General features: G+C 36.7%; 2 protein-coding genes across 2 annotated transcripts in view; both read left to right on the top strand.

The window, feature by feature from the left end:
• LOC129264802 (uncharacterized) overlaps window positions 1-15598 on the top strand; it is a 36060-nt gene extending 20462 nt beyond the window's left edge. Inside the window, exons 14-28 of the mRNA XM_054902746.2 lie at window positions 557-789; window positions 1328-1540; window positions 2169-2295; window positions 2971-3075; window positions 3777-3925; window positions 4443-4625; window positions 5054-5180; window positions 5859-6089; window positions 6759-6915; window positions 7359-7544; window positions 8071-8234; window positions 8912-9160; window positions 11938-11961; window positions 13146-13309; window positions 14277-15598. Of these exons, the coding sequence (XP_054758721.2) occupies window positions 557-789; window positions 1328-1540; window positions 2169-2295; window positions 2971-3075; window positions 3777-3925; window positions 4443-4625; window positions 5054-5180; window positions 5859-6089; window positions 6759-6915; window positions 7359-7544; window positions 8071-8234; window positions 8912-9160; window positions 11938-11961; window positions 13146-13309; window positions 14277-14663 (2699 nt within the window). The 3' untranslated portion in view covers window positions 14664-15598. The remainder of the gene's footprint in view (window positions 1-556; window positions 790-1327; window positions 1541-2168; window positions 2296-2970; window positions 3076-3776; window positions 3926-4442; window positions 4626-5053; window positions 5181-5858; window positions 6090-6758; window positions 6916-7358; window positions 7545-8070; window positions 8235-8911; window positions 9161-11937; window positions 11962-13145; window positions 13310-14276) is intronic.
• Window positions 15599-17540: 1942 nt separating this feature from the next.
• Window positions 17541-24511, top strand: LOC129264803 (protein phosphatase 1 regulatory subunit 12A-like). The gene has a single exon (XM_054902747.2). It carries the CDS (start codon window positions 19936-19938, stop codon window positions 20782-20784), a length of 849 nt encoding a protein of 282 aa, XP_054758722.1. The 5' UTR covers window positions 17541-19935; the 3' UTR covers window positions 20785-24511.
• Window positions 24512-24722: the final 211 nt, after the last annotated feature.

The following is a 24722-nucleotide window of genomic DNA, read 5'->3' as shown; positions in this document are numbered from 1 at the left end:
ATATTAGGTCAGGCTCTAGGGAAGAATGGAAGGCGAGACTATAGGTTCATATCTAACATAGATTCATTGGGTGTTATATGGAGAACGATCTAGCAGAATAAACATTTCAGTTATTATTTCCTTGTTTAAAATGGGATACGAATAGAGAAAGAGAGAGAGAGAGAGATGGGGAATAGAAAGTGACTGCAAAAAGTGAGAATGAGAGAGGGAGGGAAGGAGAGTGAGAGAGAGAGGGTGTGAAAGATAGGGAGGGAGGGTTGGAGAGGGGAGGGGGATAAGAGGGATATGGGTATCAGATAGAGATTAAAGTGAAGTTCTGAGAAAAAAGTGCTAAAATTTAGGTAAGAGAACACAATTATCAAAGAAAGTATTGAATTATATATACCTAGTAATGACACAAAGTGAAATCAGAAAAATCATACACACAATACTTATACATAATTATGTAGCTCAACCAAAAGGAACGGGACATTGGCGGAGGGACGTATACATTTCTGATTTTTTTCTTTCTAATCAATCAACGAGAAATGACACATCTCTATTTCTTCTTCTACAGGTGGAGAGAACATATTATTCACTGTGACGGTGTACAAATCAAGTACACCTAACCAAGCCACCCAGACATCTATCCTCGTCACCACACATCAATCGGACCTTATCGCCAAGATCGACGGCGCTAAAGAGTTCATCGTAGGTCGCGACAGCGGGACCGTCTCCTTGGACGGTACCAACTCCATTGATCCCGATGAACAGGCCCGTGATTGGGAGTACACTTGGTTGTGTGAACAGGTGAGGAACAATGATACTAATTTTCCACTTTCACGATTCGCCCACGATTGAAACGGGGATAATCGTAGTAATAATCCCAGTGATCGTATTAGTTCGTATCAGATCAGTCGTGGCAATCGTACTGATCGCAGAAAAGATTAAATACCTCGAAAGTTCTCGCGATCACTTATGGAAGGCAAATCATGGTGTTCGTAGCGGACAGCACGACAGTGAGAAGGAGACATAATGACTCTCATATTCTTTCATAATGTATACAACGTAACGGTATTATTATCAAAATGAGATTAAGTACTTAATAAGAAAACTGCTTGGATGTTTACTAATCTCAATAGATATGATAGATATAAAATAAAATAAAATACTTATCTGGACACGGGTTTACCAAACGGTCATAAGCTTGAAAATTAAATCACTTGTGTATTTTCCTGGCAAGTGGGAGTAGCTATTACAAACATTAGTAGCATAATTCTGATATTTTAGTTGAAAACTCAAATTTTCATCTTATCTTGTTATTTCCTGGGTTTTTTTTATCACACAGACGACTGACAACTCTGCCTGTTGGTCATTCGATCCTGACTCTCTCGGTTCGCTGATTGTCAACACCAGCAATAACGACGTCGGCGTGCTCGAATTCGATGCTCAGGCACTCGAAGCAGAAAAGACATATGTATTTACCCTGGTGGTACGCAAGGAAACGAGAACGGCACAAACATTTGTCACCATATCAGCTGTAAATGGAAATCCACCAAAGGTATATATTCACAATATTTGCAATAATATATATCATCTGAAGGAATATTTTGCTTTGAATTTGCAATTAGTTTCGTTATGAGATACGAATCTTAAAATGATGAAAAATGCATTCTCTCCAGATAAAAAGGGGGTTATTACCATACCAAATCAAATCAAATCAAATCAATGTTGTGTCTAGATCCTCCCGTTAAAAGTTTAGGTGAGACAACTGATGCTTGGTTCTTTGACGCGGGGTCGTATCAGCAAGTCGTTATGTCTCGTGTACTCCACAATGTTAATTTGTGATTTGTGTGTTTATTCAAATAAGATCAATAAGGAATGGCGATGGCATTATTTGCAGATCAGAAATCTCACACCATCTGTACCAGAGTCGCATTTACCTTTTATCTCTAAATCATATTTGCATTCCAGTTTTTAAAATGGTAGGTTAGTGGAAGTGTCTGTGTAGTAGTACGAATATCTATCTTATAATCAGAGGGTCGGGTGCTCGAAACCCGGCACCGCAACCTAGCGTCACGTGACAGATGTTATTTCTTTAATGCACTTAGAGCTGCCATTCCGACGTTTAAGCACTTTATTAAAGAGAATGTTATTATTGTCATTATTATTTAATTTGTGTTTTATAGATTATCCTGTTTACAAGCGACGAGGATAATATAATCAATGATGACGTTAGTCTTGAGCTTACAGCATACATCTTCCACTCGTCCGACCTTTCTACTTATTCATTCCAAACTGTGGATACCACTTCAGGTAAATATTTGAATTATATTTTCATTTCTTATATATACATTTGAATATATATTACAAAAAAATCATTACAAGACAAGAAGATGAAATTATTAATATGAAATAGGCCCATAAAACTATCAGTCATTCTGATTTAGGTGAGTGTTTTTAATGAAAGGACTCGTCGAATGATTTATCCGACAAGTTTTTTTTTAAACAATGACCACAGTGATTGTCAGACATCTGTGCTTCGAGATCGTTGAAAATAAATTTGTTAGATCTGACAACTTGTTAGACGAAAATTGTTGATGAAATGCTTTCAAGAAGATTCATTAAAAGTGCTAAGATGCACGCCAAAACTGGGCGTTGTGGCGTGCGCCTGTAATCCAAGCTGTGAGGAAGTTACAAATTGAAGCAGAGGTTCGAGCCCTGGTCACGTATTTCGGATGGTGACGTTAAAGGTCGGTCCCAGACGTAAATGATCATATCTGATTGATACACGTCTGACAAAACTCAAATACACACAGTGAGATGTATTTCCTTGAACTTACGAATGTATATAAAAATATGTTGATACGTGTTTTAAAGTAATTCAGTTTTTCACGCATGTAAATGTGGATCAGCAAAGGGAATGCAGGAATATTACGAAAGACAGCGAGTTTTTAATATTTATCTGAAATTGTGTTTTTTTTTCTTCAGGGTATTCGTACATCGACCTGACTGATTCTTCCAACCTACTTGGAGATGTGCAGCTTCTTGAAGCGGGTGATGGTTTCAGCATTGCAACCATCACTATTGATAAAGGTTAGATATTCTTTTAACAGTAGCTTCATTTATTTAGGTGTCATCATCTTCTTTTTTTACGGGAATGGGTCATAACCTGTATTTCCAAGATAAATTTGTATTTTAAGACGATTTGGTGTTTATAGTAAAAGAGGTAGGCATATCTTGGACAATTTCTCGCTATCTCTCTTTGTCATCATGGTTATGGCGGCCGGTTAAGATTCGAATAAATGCCACGACAAGCTCCTGATGCGTTCAGCATGCTTCCATTAAAACTGATGCTCAACGAAGAATACTACAATACCTTAATCATGATGGACTTCTGATAGATATTCAAAATGTTTAAATGACTACATTCAACATTAATGCCGGTCGCCATTTTCCACTCCTGCTATAAAATGCTATGGTGGCTCGTTGAGAAAACAAAAACAGTACTTTATATGCAAGCTGTACGCTACTATTGGCTCTCTTCATTCCCTCAGCTTTACTATACAAAATTAATGAGAAGTACAAAGTTTAATTTTTTCCGCACACCATACAAGATACCGTTTTAATTAGTATATCTGTGTTTGTATTGTTTGGTTGAAATTGTGTTAACTGTGTGAAGATTGTTTTCTTATGTTATGATTTAAAAGTAAATAAGCTTGAAAATTAAAACTTCAACAAGCGATTACCTTTGCTAAAACTGAATTTCGTTCCCACCATTCTTCTAAAAACCACAGGGATTGTCCAGCGTGGCGCGAGCTATGCATTCTTACTGAATGTAACTGACATCGGTGATCAGTACAGCACGGTAAAGAGCTACGTCGAAGTCCGTTCAGGCCCGACATCATGCGAATTTTCCGTGCCAAGTTATGAAGAACTCGATGAGGTCAGTCAGTCAAGACGTTATCATTGCCATGAATGACTAGCTTTCAATGTTTGTATATTAGAGGAAAGTAGCTGTTTATCAGGGTGAATTTCCACACTGGTTATATTGTTCATTTAGAATAAGAATCATACGGGTGCTCCTCTGTCGGCACATCTCTGTTCTTACAAAGATATTCTATTGTTAAGGTGGTGTATCAAATATTTTACTAGTTATGAGTTTCTTATCATAAAGGAAATGATATTAAAAATGGAAACCTTAGTGCATGTAATACATTGAACAATACAGGTGAAAAATTATTAAAATATTCATTGTATCTCTTTATTATTACAGGCCTCTTGCCGAATGTGGTATTAGTGATGTATGTAATCATTATTATGACAGTGATCATTGTCAAAAAAATAAATATTCAACAAGCACGTTTTAAAACCGCAGCAAGGCAAAAGTAGACAAAGCAATCAGAAGAATAATCACTCAAGGCCCTCGATAAAAACGAGCATATGTTGATTTATTATCGCAGGTTATATTTACCACCGAGAACTGTGTCACCTCGGTCGACGCTTACCCGCTCAACTACCAGCTCTCCGTCGTCAAAGCCGACGGCGAACTCGAGATCATCACTGAGAAGAACTCTGAACCAAGCTTCACCGGTGTGGGCAAACCAAAGCTAGAGGGGAGTGATAACAGAACATACGTCATCACCGTGAGTTCAATACCAAATATGAAAATGATAATGATCAAGAGTATGATAATGATAATGGGGTGAATCATGATGAGAACTATAAAGTAAAGCAGACGATGAGTTAGGAGAGGGTGATAATAGTGATGACGATGATGGTGGTAGTGGTTATGATGATGATGATGGTGTTTGGGGTGCATAATACTAACGGTGATGATAGCTAGATTCAGCAGTTTAATGATACGAAAGTACTTATATGTCAAATTTTATTTTACTGAAAGAATTATTACGCTAAAGAATACCTTAATAATTCAATTATTGTACCTTGGTAGGTTACTCCTAATTCATCAGTATAGGTCTTTAATTCAATTCAAATTTGGTAAGAAAAAGTTGACAAATTGTACATACATCATGCTAATTTTTTCGTCATCCATTAATTTTCGTTTAAAAAGGTTTGTGACAAGAATGAGATGTGTGCTACTTGGATAGCAGGAACTAATGTTTCACTCAAGTTAAGCTTTTCTGCTGCTGACATCAATTCCTTCAAGGCTGACTTCGTAAATGCAAAGACATTCGCAGGTTAGAAATAATAATTTGCATATTCCATACAAAGTTTGGAAATGCAGAGTATTTATTTGTTATAGTTCTTCTTCTTCCCCTTTTCCCTCTTCTTCTTCTTCTTCTTCCTCTTCTTCTTCTTCCTCTTCTTCTTCTTATTCTTCTTCTTCTTCTCCTCCTCCTCCTTCTCCTATTTATTCTCCTTCTCCTCTTCAGCCTCCCTTCCCCTACTCCTTCTGTTTACTCTTTCAAGTTCTTCATTTGAATGTGAAGGATTGCTTACACAGTGCCGCCATTTGGTAGGAGTCTAACTATATAGACATAAAAATCGTTGCTTTAATCCTCAGAACGATCTCCTGCATGACTTATATTGAAAAGGGGCATTTTCTACATTGAATTGTGTATCAGATAAATGACTATGATATAGGTATAAACGCATGTGCACGAACTTAAAAATAAACTGACATGTCTACACTTTAACAAAAAGGAGTTGGTCAAAATACGAAATCGTTTGGTGTCCTACCAAAAAAGTGGCAAAATCAACCCAAAATTGGCTTGGCACATTCAAACCGATGATTCATTGGAATTCGACAATTTGTAAGGTCGGTAACGTATTTAACAATTTAGTAGTTATGTTACTCTCTATCATCATGTATAATGATCAAAAGATGTTAACCAGTCTTCTTTGCTTCTTACCAGGTGACCACATCGGAGCTCTGGCTAATCGTAATATGCTTGCATCCAAGGTGGACGAAAGTGCTTCAAGACGACGTCGTGTAGCATCCGACGAGACATCGGCAACAGCAGCCGAACAAATGGTCCTGATCGCCAATGTATTAAGTAATACAGTTCTTGATACGACCACCGCTCAGATTCTCATCGACCAGATCGCAGCTGTCAGTCCAGCTCAGTTGACTCTAGCAGATCAAGGTAAGATCTTAATCAAGTTTAGTCCAGAAAATACAAGTTTTCTTTTGTCAACCCTTCTACCGAATCTGCACTGCCTAAAGCCATTGTTTAACTTGCTGCTCCTCGATGAGTATATTTCATTTCATCAATTTGAACATATGAATTTTGTTACTCCATTTAAAAAAAATCATACTCACACCTATTTACCAAGAATGCATAGAGCATTTCCATTTATTTGAATGCAGAATAAAATAGCACTGATGATAAGGTGCAATGCTCACCGGCATATGTGCCTAGGCCGGGGATCAAACCCCGGACTTTCAATGTCTAGTCAGGCCTTAGACCACTCGGCCACGGCACCTCCACAATTAATGATATTTTTATACACGATATCTTTTTTCGAGACACATGGCACTGTTGTGTTATAAAAGACACAGTGTCAGCTTATTGACATTTCCAGGAATATCAATAAGCTGTGGTAAGGAATTGATGTAGAGTTTTGATTCAGGGCTAGTATTGGATCTGAATCCTTAAAGTCCATTCTTAAATTTGATTTAACTTGAATTTAATTGAATGATATTGCTGTCTCCAGACTCTTTGCATATTACAAGCTTTTAAATTACATAAAAGAAAATACAGTCGATGTTGTCAATCGTTAGTCTACTCCTTTGTAATGTTTCCTTCAATCAGATACATTCCTCGGCTACATCCTCCAGATCGTGAATGTATACGTGAGTGAAGACGTTACCATACCTGATTCCAGTGCAGAGAGTATCCTCTATCAGCTAGCTACCATTGGAGATGGACTGACTGCCACAGACAACGGACCCATGCTTAATAAGATCAAGTATGTTATATGGAAGGCATTCTTTGAGCAAAATACACAAAAAAGTGTTAAAAAAGAAGAATATTTATTATTTCTATTACCATTGTGTGTTTGATCACTTAATTTGAATGTGATTGAACGAGATTACAACCAAATAGAGTGCAGCTATTTTAAAACATATTTTTAAAGTTTACCCCTTGACAGTTTTCCCACCCCCCTAAGATCCCAAAACCACTATAAATGACAAATAGCCAATTTTTATCATTTTTTTAAATAGCAGATGCATTGATAACATTTGACGGGTTGTTCTGTATCAGTATGTTTATTGTATTCTCTGGGTTTACTTTCATTTACACAAATACAGCTTATTTCCTGCATCACTTACTTAACATTATACCAGACATTTAATTTCAATTCTTTGGGACATTCTCTGGTAAACTTGACTTTAACTTTTTCCACCACAGTAAAATCACAAGCAAGATCACGACATCAATGACAGGAGCGTTGGCGCTTGGTGCACCTCGTCAAGAGATTATCTCGGCTGACGTCACAGTAGGCGTCATGCGAGCTCTTCTTACAGGGAGTTTTGAATCTGCCAGTTCCGGGTCTGGAGCAGCGACTATCGATTTCGGCAGTGAACTCAACAGTTTGTACGTTCTTTTATTTTTTGATAAATATTATTACAATTCTAATTGATTCCCACGTATTTGCGTTAATCGATTGCTCCTTCAAAAAATAATCTACTTGGCGTATTTTGAAACAGCCAATCATGTTAACGGCTACGAAACTATAATCTGCATACAAAATGTTGTATTATGATGTACCTGAAGGCGACTTGACTTGAATTCATCATTTTGACTGAATCTTAATCTTTGAAAAATCTTAATTGTTCCAAATAAATGGTGGCAGTATACTACTAGGATAGTAAATCACTAGAAATTCATATTTTTTTCTATTTATAATGCTGTGACTATGAATACAATTCATTTACACTTATATGAATAACTTGGCAGAAATCAATTCCTGAAAAATGCTTAAGCGCCTTCTTATCACCTACGTTGAAGCCAGTGAAATAACGTAACCTGCCTAGAAACATTTGTATAAAGCGCTCAGATGTTGCATAATCCCATTAGTATCAGTATTACTAATATAATCATCATTTCTTTTGTCTGTAAGGTATGGAAGTGCGTGGGATTGTGCCGATGGAGAGACATGTTCTGGAGTAACAATCACATTCTCTCATTATTCGACCAGTAATGATCCGTTCTCAATGGATCAGGATGATGTTGATAATAGAGCAGCTGATATCATTGGAATTGAATTGTCTAATCCGTCTACTGGTAAGTAGATCATATCTCTCACCTGTTACATATTCTATCAAAGAAAGATGTTATTCAAACTTAAACATGAATTAAACAATTCCATAGATTCATACAAACTTGATAAAACAAACTTCTTATGTCATGAGAAAGGAGATTTATATCTAAAATCCCCATCTTGAACAACGGTCAACACAAACCCATTATAATACAACTTCGCCGAAAGATGTAGGCCTTCATACTGCCCATTTTATAACTTTTTACAAAGTACCATGCAGAATGATGACTAACTACAGACAAGAAACAAAGACAATAACAAGATTTGGCCCTCAAACTATTTTTGTGGACTCCTGATTTTTAGGCAGATTTACAGAAGTAATTAAATTCTTGATTAATTAATTATCTGATGAACGGGCTAGATTTGAAAAATTTAAATGGTTAGAGAACGTTCCCGTATATGGGAACTTTCATCAAACGTAACTGAGAAAAAAAGGATACATGCAAGACGATTTTTTTTTTGCTCTGGACATTGAGTTCTGCTTTACTCTCACAAATCACTCTCTGCAATTTTAAAACCTCATCTTCATTGTGTTATTTCGTGGAGTTGCCTCCATATCCTTCGTTTCTTAAAATTTGTACAGATTTTTTAATGGTCATCTTCAAATAAAATCCTCGTTATCGTATTATTCACACACCAGGTTCCACACTGAACGTGAGTGGCCTGACGACACCGGTCACCATTTCGTTTCCTCTAACGATCTCCTTGACCGGGGTCTCTTACGGCTGCGTCTATTGGGACAGCGATCTCGATGACTGGAGCACGGATGGTATGACATCGACAACGGTAGATGATAGTACGGTTTCCTGTGAGAGCACGCATCTTACTGAGTTTACAATTATGGGAACGCCCGTCCAATCCACGGCACCGCCTTCTACCACCGCTCAAAGTGAGTATGGACTGAACAATCAATAATTGGCCGAGATCCCTTCAGTGTACATTCACTTATTTCAAATAAAGATGGTTGTTTTGTGCTTTGCCTGCCTAATTGAGTAAATAGTCGGTTAATTTGTTCATTCATTCTTTTATTTAATTGCTTATTGTTACATCTTTTTACATAATTATTCATTTTTTGTTCATTCATTTGTTTATTTATCAATCTCTCTTCTATTCATCTAATATGTATTCAATTATCTTTTTATAAAGTTAGTTAGACAGTAATACCTTGGTCACATTTGCTACGGCCGCCGTAGATTCTAAAATTTCTACGGCGAGTAGCAATTCTACGGTCGCCGCAATATTTCCACGGCCACTTACTCTAGCGGTCACATATGTTACGGTCGCCGCACGGCGTATTTTTTAATTTATGGAGAAAAAAAAATCTGCGGCTGACGTATGCCCTTGAAATCATGACGTACGGTCGCCCTATAGGGCGACCCTGCGCTGGCCGTAGGTTTTTGACAAATACTACTGCAGACGCGAGGTGGCCGCAAGGCGCCCTCACGGCGGCCGCAGGGGGACTTTACAGTGAGTATACCGTGAATTGCTTGTCACACCCATCATGATATTTTTACATGAGACATTTCATTTCAGAAAGTTTTCAAAGTGTCGCATTATGCCCATGCGCGCATTCTGGGCGGGAGGGAGGGGGGGTTCGGGGCCCGGGCTCCCGGGTAGGCGAAAAGGGGGCGCCAAAAAGAGGGAGGAAAGAAAGGGAAAGAAAAGGGAGATAAAAAAGGAGGGGGAAAGAAGAAAAAGAGAAAAGGGAGAAAAGAAAGAGAAGGAAACAAGAAGAAGGGAAAATGAGAGAAGACAAAAGGGGAAAGGGGGAGAAGTAATAAAAGTGCGGGGGCGCCAAATTGATGTTCGACCTAGGAAGGGGGGGGGGTCGCCAAATTAATGTTTGACACTGATCTGAATATTATACGATCAGTAATGTTCGACCTAGGAAGGGGGGGGGCAAATTCGACCTTTGGGGTGATTCGCGCTTCGCGCTCGCATCGAATGATTAGTTAGATGACATCCTGTTAATGATCACCTAATGATTACCTAAATTGCGTAGAATGTCTAGTTTTGGAACGGAACATAAAAAAGTTCAGCTCGCGCTTCGCGCTCGCATCGAATAATTTTTAAGTGCCCATCCTGTTCATGATTACCAATAATGCTTAGAATTTCCAAACTTTGGGTCATTTTGGAATATAGACAATTTTCAGCTCGCCCTGACAGATAGATAGATACCCATCCTGCTCATGCTTACAAATATTCTCAGAATATTCTATGTTCAGGTCTATACACAAGTTATCAAAAATCGCGTTCGCATTATTTATTTAGACTTATGAAATAAATCTCCCTTAACCATGTTAACTTGTTTTTATGAATAAAGTTAAGATGTTAATAAAAGCGTTAGTCTTAAGTAAGAACTACACCCTATGAAACAACAACAAAAATCAGCATTTAACTCCCCATGATAATAATAATAATAATGATAATGATAATAACGTCATATTGTACCCAAGTTAGCCGCTGGCGAAAGGGCAATATCTGTGCTTCCTGGTCACATTTGTTCTTAAAAAAGTGGTATTACATCATATTCATGGATAGTTTGCTTTTTATTAAGTCATCATTAAAAAAGTGGTCTGCAGTTGCTCTTTTTCATGTGATTATGAAATAAGATAATTCAACATGCATTTAAGGCACCTGTTTACCAGACGAGGAGGGGTCGCCATTTTTTTCCCAAAAAGTACACATGGGCCAAAATTATAGGTCGGGCCCCCGAGGTGCAAAATTCTAAATACGCGACTGGTGGCTCCCGAGCAGATAACACAAAAGAAAAAGGGGAAAGGAGGGAAAAAAAACACGAGGGCAGCCCTACGGCCACCGTACGCTCGACGTACGGCCGCCGTAGACCATTCTACGCCATGCCTACGGCTAGTCTAATTTCTACGGCGAGCGTAGAAAAGAAAAAATGTTATAACTCTGAGTTAAAATTCTACGGCCACCCCTACGGCATGTAAAAAGTAGGAATCCGCCGTACGTCGACCCTGCGGCCACCGCAGATTTTCTGCGGCCGCCGCAGAAATCTCTCGAATTCAGGTATCTACGGCCGCCGTACGGCCGCCGTAGAGCAAATGTGACCAAGGTATTAGTCAGTCAGTTATTTAGCTGAACACTGATTATTTCCTATTTACCTGATCATGTGTGTGGGTGTGTGTGTGTGGGGGGTTATCTGTTTATTCATAAATTCATATACCATTGTATTCAATTCATTTATCTATTCTCAGATGATGCAACAGAAAATTTTACAAAGGTTAAAATATGAGTGGTATCTCAAGAAACGCTTGTCGAGCAAGGTGCTTCCTAACAGAAATCGGCAACAGCAATAAAAAAATATCAACATACATAAATAAGTTGATTAAATAGAACAGACACATGACACATTTATGATACTGATAATTAAAAAAAAATAACAAGAATGCATTTAAAATAAACAATTCAAAACAGTACATAATGGGCTTAAACTTTGAAATTATGAAGCCAATTGATTGTTTGTTTTTTTTCTTCTTCCTATTTTGCATATTTAATTTTATCATTCTAGTGTATCTTGCATTGCTTGTTCAAAAGATCAAATGTAAACAAAAATGATTATTTCAAAACTAAATCATAATCTCTGCTGTATCACAATTATGTCAATTTCTTTTTCTTCTTTTTCTTTTTTTTTAAACATAGCTGATGAACTTGAAGGACTAACAAGTAAGTATCTTTCGTCTAAGTGTACACGTTTTAAGAACGGGGAGAGATTTAGAATCTTCATAAAATTATGCAGGCCCGGATCCAGGGTGGGGCAGACTCCCTTATCTGATGAGGTGATGAGTATATATACCCCCCTGTGCTCTTCTTTGGATGTTATAGTGAAAACATATACATTTATTTATTGTATTTGTTTTGCTTTTCGTAATTTTAGAGAGAATTTTCAGAAGTGAAAACATTTTAGTCAGAAATATTTCGCCAAACCAACTAGATACATTTTATATACGTTTATATTATGAAATCCTGGATCCACCCCTGTATATAGGAACTTGCTTATTTGAATATTTGTAACACATTTTAGTGGAAATCATTCTTACCATTTTGAACGTAATGAAACAAACTTTGAGCTGATTGCAGACATGTATCAAAGGTGAATCGATTATTTGCCTCCTTTCTTGAGAGATAAAACAGTTTGTGACTGTTTTGATTATCATTTTGATCTCGGCATGTTGTTACTTCACTGAACAAAATCCAGAGCAACCTCAGTCCATCAATCTATTCTTCAAAACAACTGTATATTACATTTTGTTGTTGCTTTGACGAATTTACCTTTGTCATCTAACAGACCTGTAATATATGGTATGAAATGCTGTAAGACGTTTGCTCGACATAGCAACAATCGATTCGTATATAAATTGGATTCCAAAACCATTGCCTAGTGAATATACCTTACATAGCAGGTTAATGCAGACGTCGCCTCCAGGAAGCTGAAAGGTGCATCTGTATATTGGAATGTGTTCCCGAATCGACCATTTATTCGCTCATGGAGCATTATTAATCATGAAATGTTGAAGCATTCATTTTGTTCACAAGGAAACACAATCTATTTATAGAACAATTTAGTTAGGAGTTATTATTTTTTATGTATTTTTAACTGGGGCGTTAAGTATGCCTAGGAAAAGATCATGTATGCGCTGACATAGCTAGCACGTGACGTATATGCATAAACTATTGAAGTGCCTTTATGTCTTCTCTGAAAGATCCCCAGTAAGTCAGATTCATCTATAGGGTACGTCGGAACTGTGATAACTATACGAACTGGTCTTCCAGTATTACAAGCAGATATCAAGTAACTACTCATAATAATCCATAATCACCATATCATTATTCTTTTACTTTTCCTACAGGTTTGGTCCTCTATATCGCCATCGGATGTGCTGCTGGGTTTATTATCCTAATCTTCATTGTGATTCTCTTGATCTGTATGGTAATGAAGATTAATAAAAGGTCTGCTGTACCTTCTACCAGTATTGAAAACGGCCAGTCAGTACCACCTCCACCACCACCGCAAGTAAGTGTCATGCCTTTCATTATCAGCGTACTTGTCATTAGTTTTATAGGGGAAGTTTATCCTGATGTAAAATTGTTTTTGTTTATGAAGGATGAAATTTATTGAAAAAATATATAATAATGAAGTTTTGAAGAAGAATTATCAAGGAATAATGGAGTTGTGAACTTGTAATTTTTTTATGATCACGTGTGAATCAAGAAGTATAAATTCCAGAACTTTGTAAAAAAGTTAATATTGTTCTCAAAAAGTTCAAATTGTTTTTGGTTTTTTATAATACATTCAGGGTCCCGTAACACTTTTATCAATTGATCGTATGCTAGATTTTGATGCATAATTGTATATTGTAGTCATTGCAATCAAAAATAAAAAAATATGTATTCTACGAAGATTGCTAAGTTTTGTGTTACGCGCCACAGGTCATGTATTTGCTTCTGTGGAAAATATGTTCTAGTTATCAAGAACCATTAAAATATTACAGTTAAAAACTTTCTTTGAACAAAAATATGGCAGTTTATAAAATTGATATTCATGATGTATGCCTGATAGAATGTGATGACACAAAGATAAAACTTTGAAAATTTGGAGGTCTATTATTTTTGATAGATTTTCGTCTAACTTTCATTAACATGGTTTTTGTTCATATTAAAAGTAACCTGCCGTCAGGGATAAATTCCTCTTAAAAATTTAGCCAGCATTTTATATGGTTGTTATGATAGCTGTTTGACCCACTCGCGTATAAGATGGGACACTTGAAGGGTAATGTTCCCCCACCCCTCCTAAAATGGACCAAGAAAAAATTGAAAAGAAGGAGAAAGTTCATTACGAGGAGGAGGAGTTCATTACGATATTGATTATTGAATACATGGGCTGCAAAAGGTTGTTATGATAGCAATTTATGAATGTAGCAGTAAAATACCCTGTGTATTTATTGTCAGCTCATATGAATTCATATCGTTATCTCTCACAGAACTCAATGGCCGACCCCATGCCCCCTGCCTACGGTGCCCAGCCGCTTCCATCGTACGGCATGCCTCCACCAACTTACGCCCAACGGAACCCCTACAACGACATCATGCCCCCAACAGGCGTGATGGGACCCTTAGACCCACCTCCTGTCGCACTGGTGGGCAATGATGGTAGGGTTGTCAATGGTAAAATTGACACCACCAACAATCCTCTTCCAAAGGGCAAGATGGCACAGGGTAGTGATAACTCCTACTTGGATTACATGAATAACGTGGTTGGACGACCAGGTGGTGGTGGTATGCCCGGTGTCGATGAAGTGACACCAAGGGCCACTACTTCACCTAGAGCGCCATCTGCGTCTGGTAGCCATACATCCTTCCATCACTGAAGCAATGATGAAGCTCCCTAAGAGCCCCCCCCAAAATAATAAAAAGAAAGAAGAAAATTAAATTAAATATATTTGATATGAAAATAATCATTATAGCTTATAACTCTCCAGTACCACCAATGTCAATTTGGATATCAATTATTAGCATTTTAAAGTGGAAATCCTGATATCGAGTTGGTTTTAATGTAATTCTAATAACGAGAGAAAACGTATCAAGTACGTTAAGGCGAAAATAGACAAAATAAGTATATGAATTATGAACGTTTCTAAAATGGCATATTTAAAGGAAATTCATAGCACATGGCCTGTGATAGGAGTTCACAAGTGACGATACCAAAGTAAAACTTATCTTGAAATTAGGAGGGATCTTCTCCCTTTAATGGTAATCTGCCTTAAACAATGTTTATCACCAGTTGTAAATTTTCAAATATTTTAAATCCTTTTCCAGACATTAATAGATACGATTTATCATAAAAAGTATTATACTCCCATTCTGATAAAGCTCTATAAATATTATAATACACTACCCTGTATGATTTATGCACTTTATACACTTTGATGTATTATAAGTATTATCAAAAACAGCTTAGTATATAGGCAGCTTTGATCTCGTATGTATATAGTTTTAAAGTGATTTGACTTTCAAAGTATTATACCATTAATGTGTAAAATTTATAATATATTACTAAGAAAAAAAATCATCCTTCACATTTGAGTATCATACATGTACCATCTTATCTACATCATAATGTAAAATTGTTTTATGTCCCAACTATAGAAACATATTTTGACGAATTTTTCAAATCTTTAGATTCGTGGGAAATTTACTTTTTGTTTGACAGATTAGAGATATATTTTAATGAATTGCGAAAATGTAATTTGTAATAAAATATTTTGAAAAACTTGCTGTGAATAAAATTATTAATTCTAAACAATTGACGCTTTTTGTGCTTATTTCTTTGGTAGTGTAATAATGATTAGAGTATGACTGCACCTTTACATCGAAGTATTTTTTTGCATTTGTTTGTCGAAAATCGTTTGAGAAAGTACCCAAAGATGAGTGATGGTTTTAAGGACTCTTTAAGAAATTGACATGTGAAAATCGCACTCTAGAGCATACTAAAATCACTTTCTGGGCCATTATATTGTTGTCCACTTTCTCTATTAAATTAGCAAATATTGAACACACAACAAGTTTCAAGGTTACAAGTATTTTATTTCAAGAAAAAGAACAACTCAAAACATTGACAGAAAAATGAAAGTAGGCCCCCTTGAATACGGAATAGCATAAGCAACGGTTTAAACAACCATTGTGAACAGATTAATTGATCATAATGAGGTAAAAACCTGAAAGTACAGTTCTGTGTAAGGTCAAAATATCATCTCTATGAGATTAACTACATTATTTTCTTTTTAAATCTCGTGTCAGATTCTGACATAATTGTTAACATGGCAAAAACAATTAGTAGTACCATCTAAGTTAAAAACTTTTCAAATAGTTTATAGAAGTCAAATCTATTTGTGAAATTTAGGGCCTATACATCATCATCTTGGAAGATGTTATAGCGTAAGCTCACATTTTGATGGATCGCCTCAAAATAATTTGAAGCTGCGTAATGTACGACTTTGCATAATAATGTAAATCTTAAAGATTGATGTTTAAATCAAAATTCATTAACATTTAAACCTTTAAGGATCAATTTTAAATCCTTACATCGACTGGCCACTATTCATAGCTGTAATGGATTTATTTTTTACAAATCTTTGTAATTTAGAGTGTATAATTTTTGAGTTGAAAAGTGATGTAAATTGCATTGGCCATTGATTTCATCGCAAACCCTGCCATACAGTCTTGATTGATCTCACTACTATAGGATAGTAAGCAAAGGGGAAAATTATGTTATCAAAAAACGATGAAGCTAACCTGTGTAACTTCTGCTAAATTAATAAGAACATATAAAAATGCATTTGTGGTTAAAATAATTTTGTTTTTAAGCACCATCGAAATGAGAGGGCCTGAACATATGCAATTATTCATGGCTCATGAAACCTATATCGGCAAGTTCACTTGTCACATACAGATGAGTGTGTTAACTGTTTTCAAAACAGACATGTCAACTTCAGAAAAAAAACCTTAGGATTAACTGATTTTGGGGAAAAATTTTACTTTTCTTTTTCTTTTTTGTTGTATGTCTGTGGTGTCAATTTTTATTGATTTTATGTATTTTAATAAATTCATCGATTTTTTCTGTAGATATATTGGTATTTTTTCATGCCCTCGAAATTTGTTTGGGGGTGATTGTACAGGGCATCCCCAACTAAAATTTAGGGGGATATACCCCCCCCCCCCCGGATCGACACCCATGCTCGTGATGCAGTGAATATCAACCTATGCAGCAAGTCTTTACACAGGAATCACTCGGGCACAAAATGTGCTAAAATTTGCAATATCTTCCTTGAAAAATGGGGAGACATTTGTACAGCTCCCCACCCCCCCCCCCCCCCCCCGTCTGAAAAGTGGGTAATATATCCATCAGCCGCATGGGTTTGACATAAGTGAGTCACATGAACTTTTTTTTCTCATGAGCTTGTTTAAAGTAGAAAAACAGAGTGAGGGTCGATGGGGTTTGCTGCGTAATTTCAATAGCGCCATCATTGTGCTTATGTCTGTGTCCCCCCCCCCCCTCTTGCTTGCACCTGAAAATATCCCAGATGATAGGAGACAATTCCCAGTGTAAAACTGATACTTTCAGATGATAACGTTTGATACCACTTAGGCCCATACATGTTCGACTCATCGAACAAAGTCAATAAATTTACAAGAAATATTCATTTTGACAAACGATTTGACGTGATTTGTATCCATTGGACCACGGGTCGTGTGGTCCAGTGGTTAGAGCATTGGACTCATAATCGCAAGGTTGTGAGTTCGAATCCCCACTCTGCCATTGTCTCCACTTTGATAAAAAGGCCCTAGAGTAATATCTGTCGTCTATATAAGGTCGGCCATTATGACTGATTAACCTAGACGTAAAATGTTTCCTATGTAATTGGTTATATACCAGCTTGGCGTTTACCAGCAAAACGCTGTCCTGCCGAGTTCCTACGGGAGTTACCAGAAACAGAAACAAATTTACATGATTTAAGTATAACATTCATTCATTTATTCATCCCTCGTTCATTTTATTCACTTATGTGTACGCTTGTTTATTCATTCATTCGTTGGATTGTTTTTATTGTAAACAACTGGATATGTAGACTGAAATGATTTTCCGACAGTATGATTGAACGTCCTCTTTTTATTTGAATAAAAGCGATGTTTCCTTTCTTCGATAGAGCTCCATAAAATATCCATATGCTGGTATTCTAACAAAGCTTTTGAAAATTATTTATGGACATTCGCATGCAATGAATCTGCTCCTCCGTATTTCGCCTTGATATTCTTATGTAGATTTTACTTAGAATGCAGCATTTCCGTTACGCATTCGAATAAGGTTTTTCAACCTGAAAATGTGTGTATTTGACTTTACACGCCATTTTATCTAGAATGCACAGAGTTATAGGAATTTCAAGTAGGTCTAATTCTAAATTGCTTTAATCAGACAGAGACTTAAGTCAAATAAAAAAATATATATACTAAAATCAATTATTACTTTTAAATCATATTGCAATTGGGCCTACTTATATTTTTCAATCAATACCTGAATTACAAAATACATTAATATAAGTTGATATGACGTCAGTTAAGGTCGGATGAGTTGGGAATTTTGTTCATGAAAATCCACCCTTTTCCGTTCTTAATATACAATACCCTAGTTTTTATCCTTTTGTGGGGGGGGGGGACTTGTCCCTTGTGTGACTCCATGTACAGAGAGAAAAAAGTCAAATTATTTTATCATCGGGATCATCATTCAAGTTAGCAACAGACACTGTAAACTTTGGTCACACCGCCCCTTCCCTGTCCTTAACCCGAAACTCAAAACATCATTCTCTTCAACACAGATCCAAACTCATATTTCATAAATATTTTCCATGAAAGCATAATTCCAGTGGTAATACCACCGTGAGTTCATACAATGCGGTTGTCGGTGTACATGAGGTAGGCTATTGATCTCAGAGAAATATGACCGTGACCCGGATTTGTCATAAAAGCGTCGTAATACGATTTCACGAAAGAGAAGCGGAAATAACACACAAAAAAACGTGAAAAGTAGCGAGTTTGGATAATAACGACATTGAAGCTTATTGATGTAAAAGCTCCTTTTTGAATTATTAATATGGGATTAATTCATGGAACCATGAACGGAAAAGCAACGTAATTCCAGGGGAAAATACATATTTTAGGTATTCTAATAACAATGATAAGAAATATGGACGTCACCGTGGCAATCGATACGAATTGTTTGATAAACCTGTTTTCCTCTAACGTGTGGGCTGGTTCAGAGAAAGCGGTCTGTACAATGCAGTTATTGAAGTAATGGGAGAATAAGGGGAGCAAACGATTTTTTTTCTCTCTCTCTACTGAACTTGACTGTCTGTGCTCTGACATCCCCAAAGCTCGCACCACACACGATCTACGGAAGTGCGCTGTCCGATATATCCCGACCGGGTGAGTTATTTGAACGAGCCTCTCGACAAAGAGCAGACGGAATAAATTTACCTCGACGTCCCTGGTGAAGAGCCAAAACACCCGTGCTCTTTTCCGAAGAGTGCAAGCGTTCTCAGACTACTCAGGACGCTTTCTACTGAGCGGATGTTCCAATTTGAATTTGTAATAGGGGTATCGTTTGAACGATTTTCACTAGTTTTGGTTCTCGCAGTTTCTTTGAAGGACTGCGGAATATTTGCCTGGAAATTACAGTGTTTACACATAAAACAAGGCCGATCATGGAATAGAAACTTTATAACTACACTCGTTTGTATGATTCATTTGTGACAATTAAATTGAAGCTTTGGTTGAGACGAATTGTGTCCTTGGATCTTAGTGAGGAAAACACTGATGCGAGATGTAAAAGAGGATTTGACTGCAATTTAAGTGCGATTTCAGAACACTATATACTCCAAAGCTCAAACTTTAGAGTACAGGAGATCACATGTAGGAATCCCTGGGATATTGGAATACCGCATCGCCTGTTTAACTACCATCGTGGCTTCTAATCAGCTCACGATACCACTGCCACACCGACGTCAAAGATGTCGGACATACCCTCCGCGAGCGGCAAGTGCTTCAGACGTCACCGACGACGATATTGCAGAGGTGGTGGCCTCAGCAATGAAAAGTGGTTCCGAATCGGACGACGGTGTCTTAGACGGTCCTACGTCGTACCGCAGCAGACGACGTATCACGTTTCCCGCCCAGGTGAGCTTCCAATGTGCTGTTCAGCAACAGGACAATGCAGAATTGGTGAGACTCCTAGATCAGCATGGGGCTCGATTAGATGTCAATGCCACCAACCATTCGGGGATGAGCCTTCTCCAACAGGCTACTGCCAACAGAAACCTGGACACTGTCAAGATCATGCTCTGCTCCGATGCCGATGTCACCCTCCAAGACATCAATGGCAACACAGCTCTTCATTCTGCGGCTGCCGCAGGATTCAGGCAGGCTGCTAGTTTGCTCATCATCTTCGGTGCAGACATGTTTCAGTTCAATCACGATGGTGACATGCCTGTGGAACTAGCTAAGGATAACGCCACGATCGATATGCTTTCCACTGAGATGAGAAGACATATTCAGGACAAGGTGTTTCTTGATAAGTATGGCTTCATCTTCCGAGGCATTGTGTTATGGGAAAGGTTCCTTGACTGGACCAAGGAATTCATCTCGCGTGGTGCATCAGTTCTCTGGAGAGCCGCTGTTGCGCAGTATGTATCGCTTACAAAAGAGACATCCAAAAGTATCCAAAGCATTGAACATGTAGAGATCCCAAAAAATACTCAAGATAGGAACAAGAATGAGGTTTTCAATGATGACAAGGAAAGTCTGAAATGTCCAATGGATTGTGGAAAGGACGACCAATGTATCACTACTCAAGACTCGGTAGAAAACAACACAGACAAACAACAAGAAAACACTGCATTAACTGAGTGCAATTTATCGTCAGTATCACATTCTAGTTAATCATTAATGTGTTTTAAAAGGTTCATATAGATCGAATGTTTCGAGGGAAAGTGGTGAAAGGGAACACATGCCACAAATACGACGAGTGAGCCCCCCCCCCCGTACCCTATGAAATAGTCACATTTGCTTCATAAAAAAAATCCATGTGCTACGTTCTCATTGGAAGAGAATCAAATTTAAAAGGAATACGGGTTTTTGCTCTTTAAACAACCTGTACACCGATGTTGTTGTTATTCTCTGTATTACAAACGTTTAACAAAAAATCTAGACAAAATCGAATAATCAAGAGTTCAATGTTTGGTAAATGTTGCTATATACCCTCGATTCGCCATGTAAGTTTACTCTGGGTATTTTTTTTCTTCAAACATTTGAAAGTTATAATTCAAAGATAGTTTAATAAATTGTTCTTTGTTTGTGTTCGAGATAGGGATATCAGTGTGTTTTTCTGTTTTTATGTGATGTGAAAATTGATAACTAAGAAAATCTTGATTGAAAATGGATTCAAGATATGAAAGGAATATCACGCCAAAAGCATACTTTATGAACTACTTTCACCACCACAGTATTCAAAGCTAATTTTTAAGGTCACCGCACATCTTACGATTGGTCTGCGATCCAAGTTTGAAATAAAACGTAGTATAGAATTTGCAAAATGGAAATACTGAGACATGGAATATCTTACTGTGTAATGTACTAAATAATCATACGAATTCCTATGTTCAAATAATGTGACTATGCTATCATCCTTATTAGAATAAAAGCGAATTTAATATCTAGTCGTAATGACAGCAAAGCAATCGTACGATTGGCTACGATGAAACTTAATTGGCCTTCACTCCAAAATAAAGGCTTGCAATCATCCAAAAATGTTATATTAGTATTCTTTCAGTTAATTTGAGCCTCAAATAAAAAGATACTTTCATTTACATTTTCAGAAAATGAGCAAAATGCGATTTATTCCAAAAATCAGTCAGATGGAGGACCAGTTGTAAGGTGTGCGGTAGCGTTTATACCTCGTTCCCGCTGTCGTGCGATCCTTTACGAACGCCAGGATTGGCCTTCCGTAACTGATCGCAAAAATTTGAGGACCATTCAAAAATTTTCTACGATCAATACGATTGCCACGACTGATATCATGATCTGATACGACCTGGTACGATCACTACGATTACTCCACGATTGAGACCACAGTTTTACTCGTGGTGCGAATCGCGACAGAGGGAACTAGGGCTTCATTATAGGGCCTTCAAGCAAAAAAAATAAAAATCCACCGTCTTTCATTTCAGGTTATCAGTAGACCCTCCCCCCCCCCCAAAAAAAAAAAAAAAAAAAAAAACTTGCTCCGTCAATCTATGTAAATTATGAATTAAAGTGAATTCAAATTTAGACATTCTTGTTTGTAAATTGATAAATTGGACATGTTAAATGCACTGTCATGACTGTTGTTACACGAACTTGATTGCAGCTGTCCATACCAATGATTGGGTTTTAACGAAGAACCTTCGGGATAGCATGGTATTTGGTTGCCATAGGGGGTCTGTCTCTGATGCCCCTACCCATTTGTAAGGGTCATTTTGGCGGGAAAGAGTACCCACTGATAAAGGGGAGAGTGTTCTTTTTTTGTTGTTGTATAAATAGGAAATTTTTGAACTTCTGGGGCGAAAAATTGTTTAAAAAACCAACTACGAGTAAAAAAAAAATAGCAATCTATATATATAATAAACCTTATTTACACGAAATATATGGCCTCTTCAAAATAACTGCACTGAACAAGAGACGTTCATTTTGTTTTATGTTACATGTAAGAACTTAAAGAGGGCATTTGTTACATTGCGTTTCAGAAAATATGCGCCCTGCATGAAATAACGTATAAGGATACGTATTTTATTAATTGAGAATATAGCACTATTTTGTGCGACAGAAAAATTGCAAACTACTTATTAAGCATTGTGTCAATTTCTTAAAAGAAATTATCAGTCCTAATTAAATGGCATTACCCGCTCGGAGTTATGAAATGGTGATAAATAATTTCCATGTGTTTGTCGATTCCATTGATGTGGCTTTTACAAAAGTGGGTTTTGCACCTAATGGTTACGTGTAATAAATAAAGATTCACAAGTTCGGAGTTATGAAAATGAAAGGAGAGCAAAAGAAACCGCAAGGTTGTTTTGTTTAAAACCCTTTAACGTAAATGATATGAATTGATATCAGAGTTATAATATTTGAAAAAAGATGTATGTAACAGCTCAAAGAAAAACGGGTGTCTCGTTGTGTAGTCGATGGTTACATTGCTTTTAAAAAAAAATCATGTTTTGTGTTTTATCATATCCTCACGCGTTTGTTTCTTAGCTGATATCTCATACAATGACAGGATTTGAAAAGCAGAATAATGAATTAACATATCATAGAATCTGAAGGAGAAATGTCTGTAAGTTTAAGTTTAGTGCAATGAAACAGCACTGGAAAATTAATAACAATGCGTGACAATATCTTATCATAGTGTTATAGTGATAATAATAATGAAGAGTTTTGAAAACACTTGTTAATCCTGCTTTGAGGTGTTTAATTTGTAAAATTCATTTTTATTAAATTTTTAATTAATATACCGTACACTGAGGGTATTTACCCTAGCGCATTTTCCCACTTTACACTTTCACATCTATTTGTCGGGTAGTTTGCTTTTGTGAAGTATAAATTTTGTGTGTGTTTTGACTCTTTAGTTATACGAATCAATCGAGTTTTTAAAGAGAATTAGTGTGTGGAGATATTTTATTCCCCTCGTATATACGTCTACCCCGTATATTACCCCTCATTGTGTGCAATAGTTTAACTCTGTCATTTTTTTATTGTTTCACTCGGAAGATGAGAGGGGGCTGACTAGCATTAAATATATACGAATATCATGATCTAGACAAGTTTGTACTGCAAATTGAGAGGATTATTCATTATTTAAGAAAGGGCAATGCTATGGTGCCATTATATTACTGATGTGGTGTAAGAAAAAAATTGTAAGCAACGTTTTTTTTATTTTGCAGACGGTGGGATTATTTAGTGAACCTGATAAAATGTCAAATCATGAACGCCGTAAATTAAATGTGTATAATCCATCAAAACTGTGTTCTAAAATGGAAGGTTTTAGTGATTTTATCATCTGTCGCTATCGACTGTCATTTGATGTTGATCGACTAAGCAGTCAAAAATTTAGAGATATACTACATTCACCAATAACAAGTTAATACGGCAGTATTTTTAGCATCGCATGGCTTGAGATCTGAAATGATGAAAAGGGGGGTAATGATCCCCCCTCCACAATTACCAATCCAAAATTTGCTGTTAAAATTTACACTCTAAAAGAGTTACCCAATATTGGGTAAAATGGAAACATGCATGTTGGTTGGTTAAAAAGAAACCAAATATTTTGTAAATTTTACGCGATGTTGCGTTGAAATAGCCCAATGTGGGTAAAAAAAATACCCAGCAAACATGCATGTTCCCATTCTACCCAATATTAAATACAATTTTACTCAATGTTTTTAGAGTGTATGTATGTTGATAAAATGTGAGATTCCCCTTCGTCGTGGGGGCGTATTCTACTGTACCCATGCACCCCAACGCACATACAAATTATGCACTCACATTAACGAATGACGCAAAGTTCTCTATAATTGGTTCTTCAGAAAATTACTGAAAACATTCAAATAAATGACTTCATCATTATGTAAACAAATTTATGCTGTTGTAATTTTCTTTAATTTAACTTTATTTGGGGGAACACGAATATGAATATTCTTTGGAGAATTAGCCGTGAATTGGGAGGCCAGCTGATAAGATTTCCTTAAAAATCGGGAAAATCCAAGTGGACAATTTGAAATTCATATTTGTTCATAATGATGATTAAAACTTTAGAAAATGAAAAAAAAATAATGATACGTATAGTG

The sequence above is a fragment of the Lytechinus pictus genome, chromosome 7, assembly GCF_037042905.1.
Source record: "Lytechinus pictus isolate F3 Inbred chromosome 7, Lp3.0, whole genome shotgun sequence".
Lineage (NCBI taxonomy): Eukaryota > Metazoa > Echinodermata > Echinoidea > Temnopleuroida > Toxopneustidae > Lytechinus > Lytechinus pictus.
This window is presented reverse-complemented; position numbering and strand designations above follow the sequence as displayed.

Bases quoted from the DNA above. Each gene is read 5' to 3' on its own strand.
- LOC129264803 (XM_054902747.2), top strand. From the start codon at position 19,936: ATGAAAAGTGGTTCCGAATCGGACGACGGTGTCTTAGACGGTCCTACG.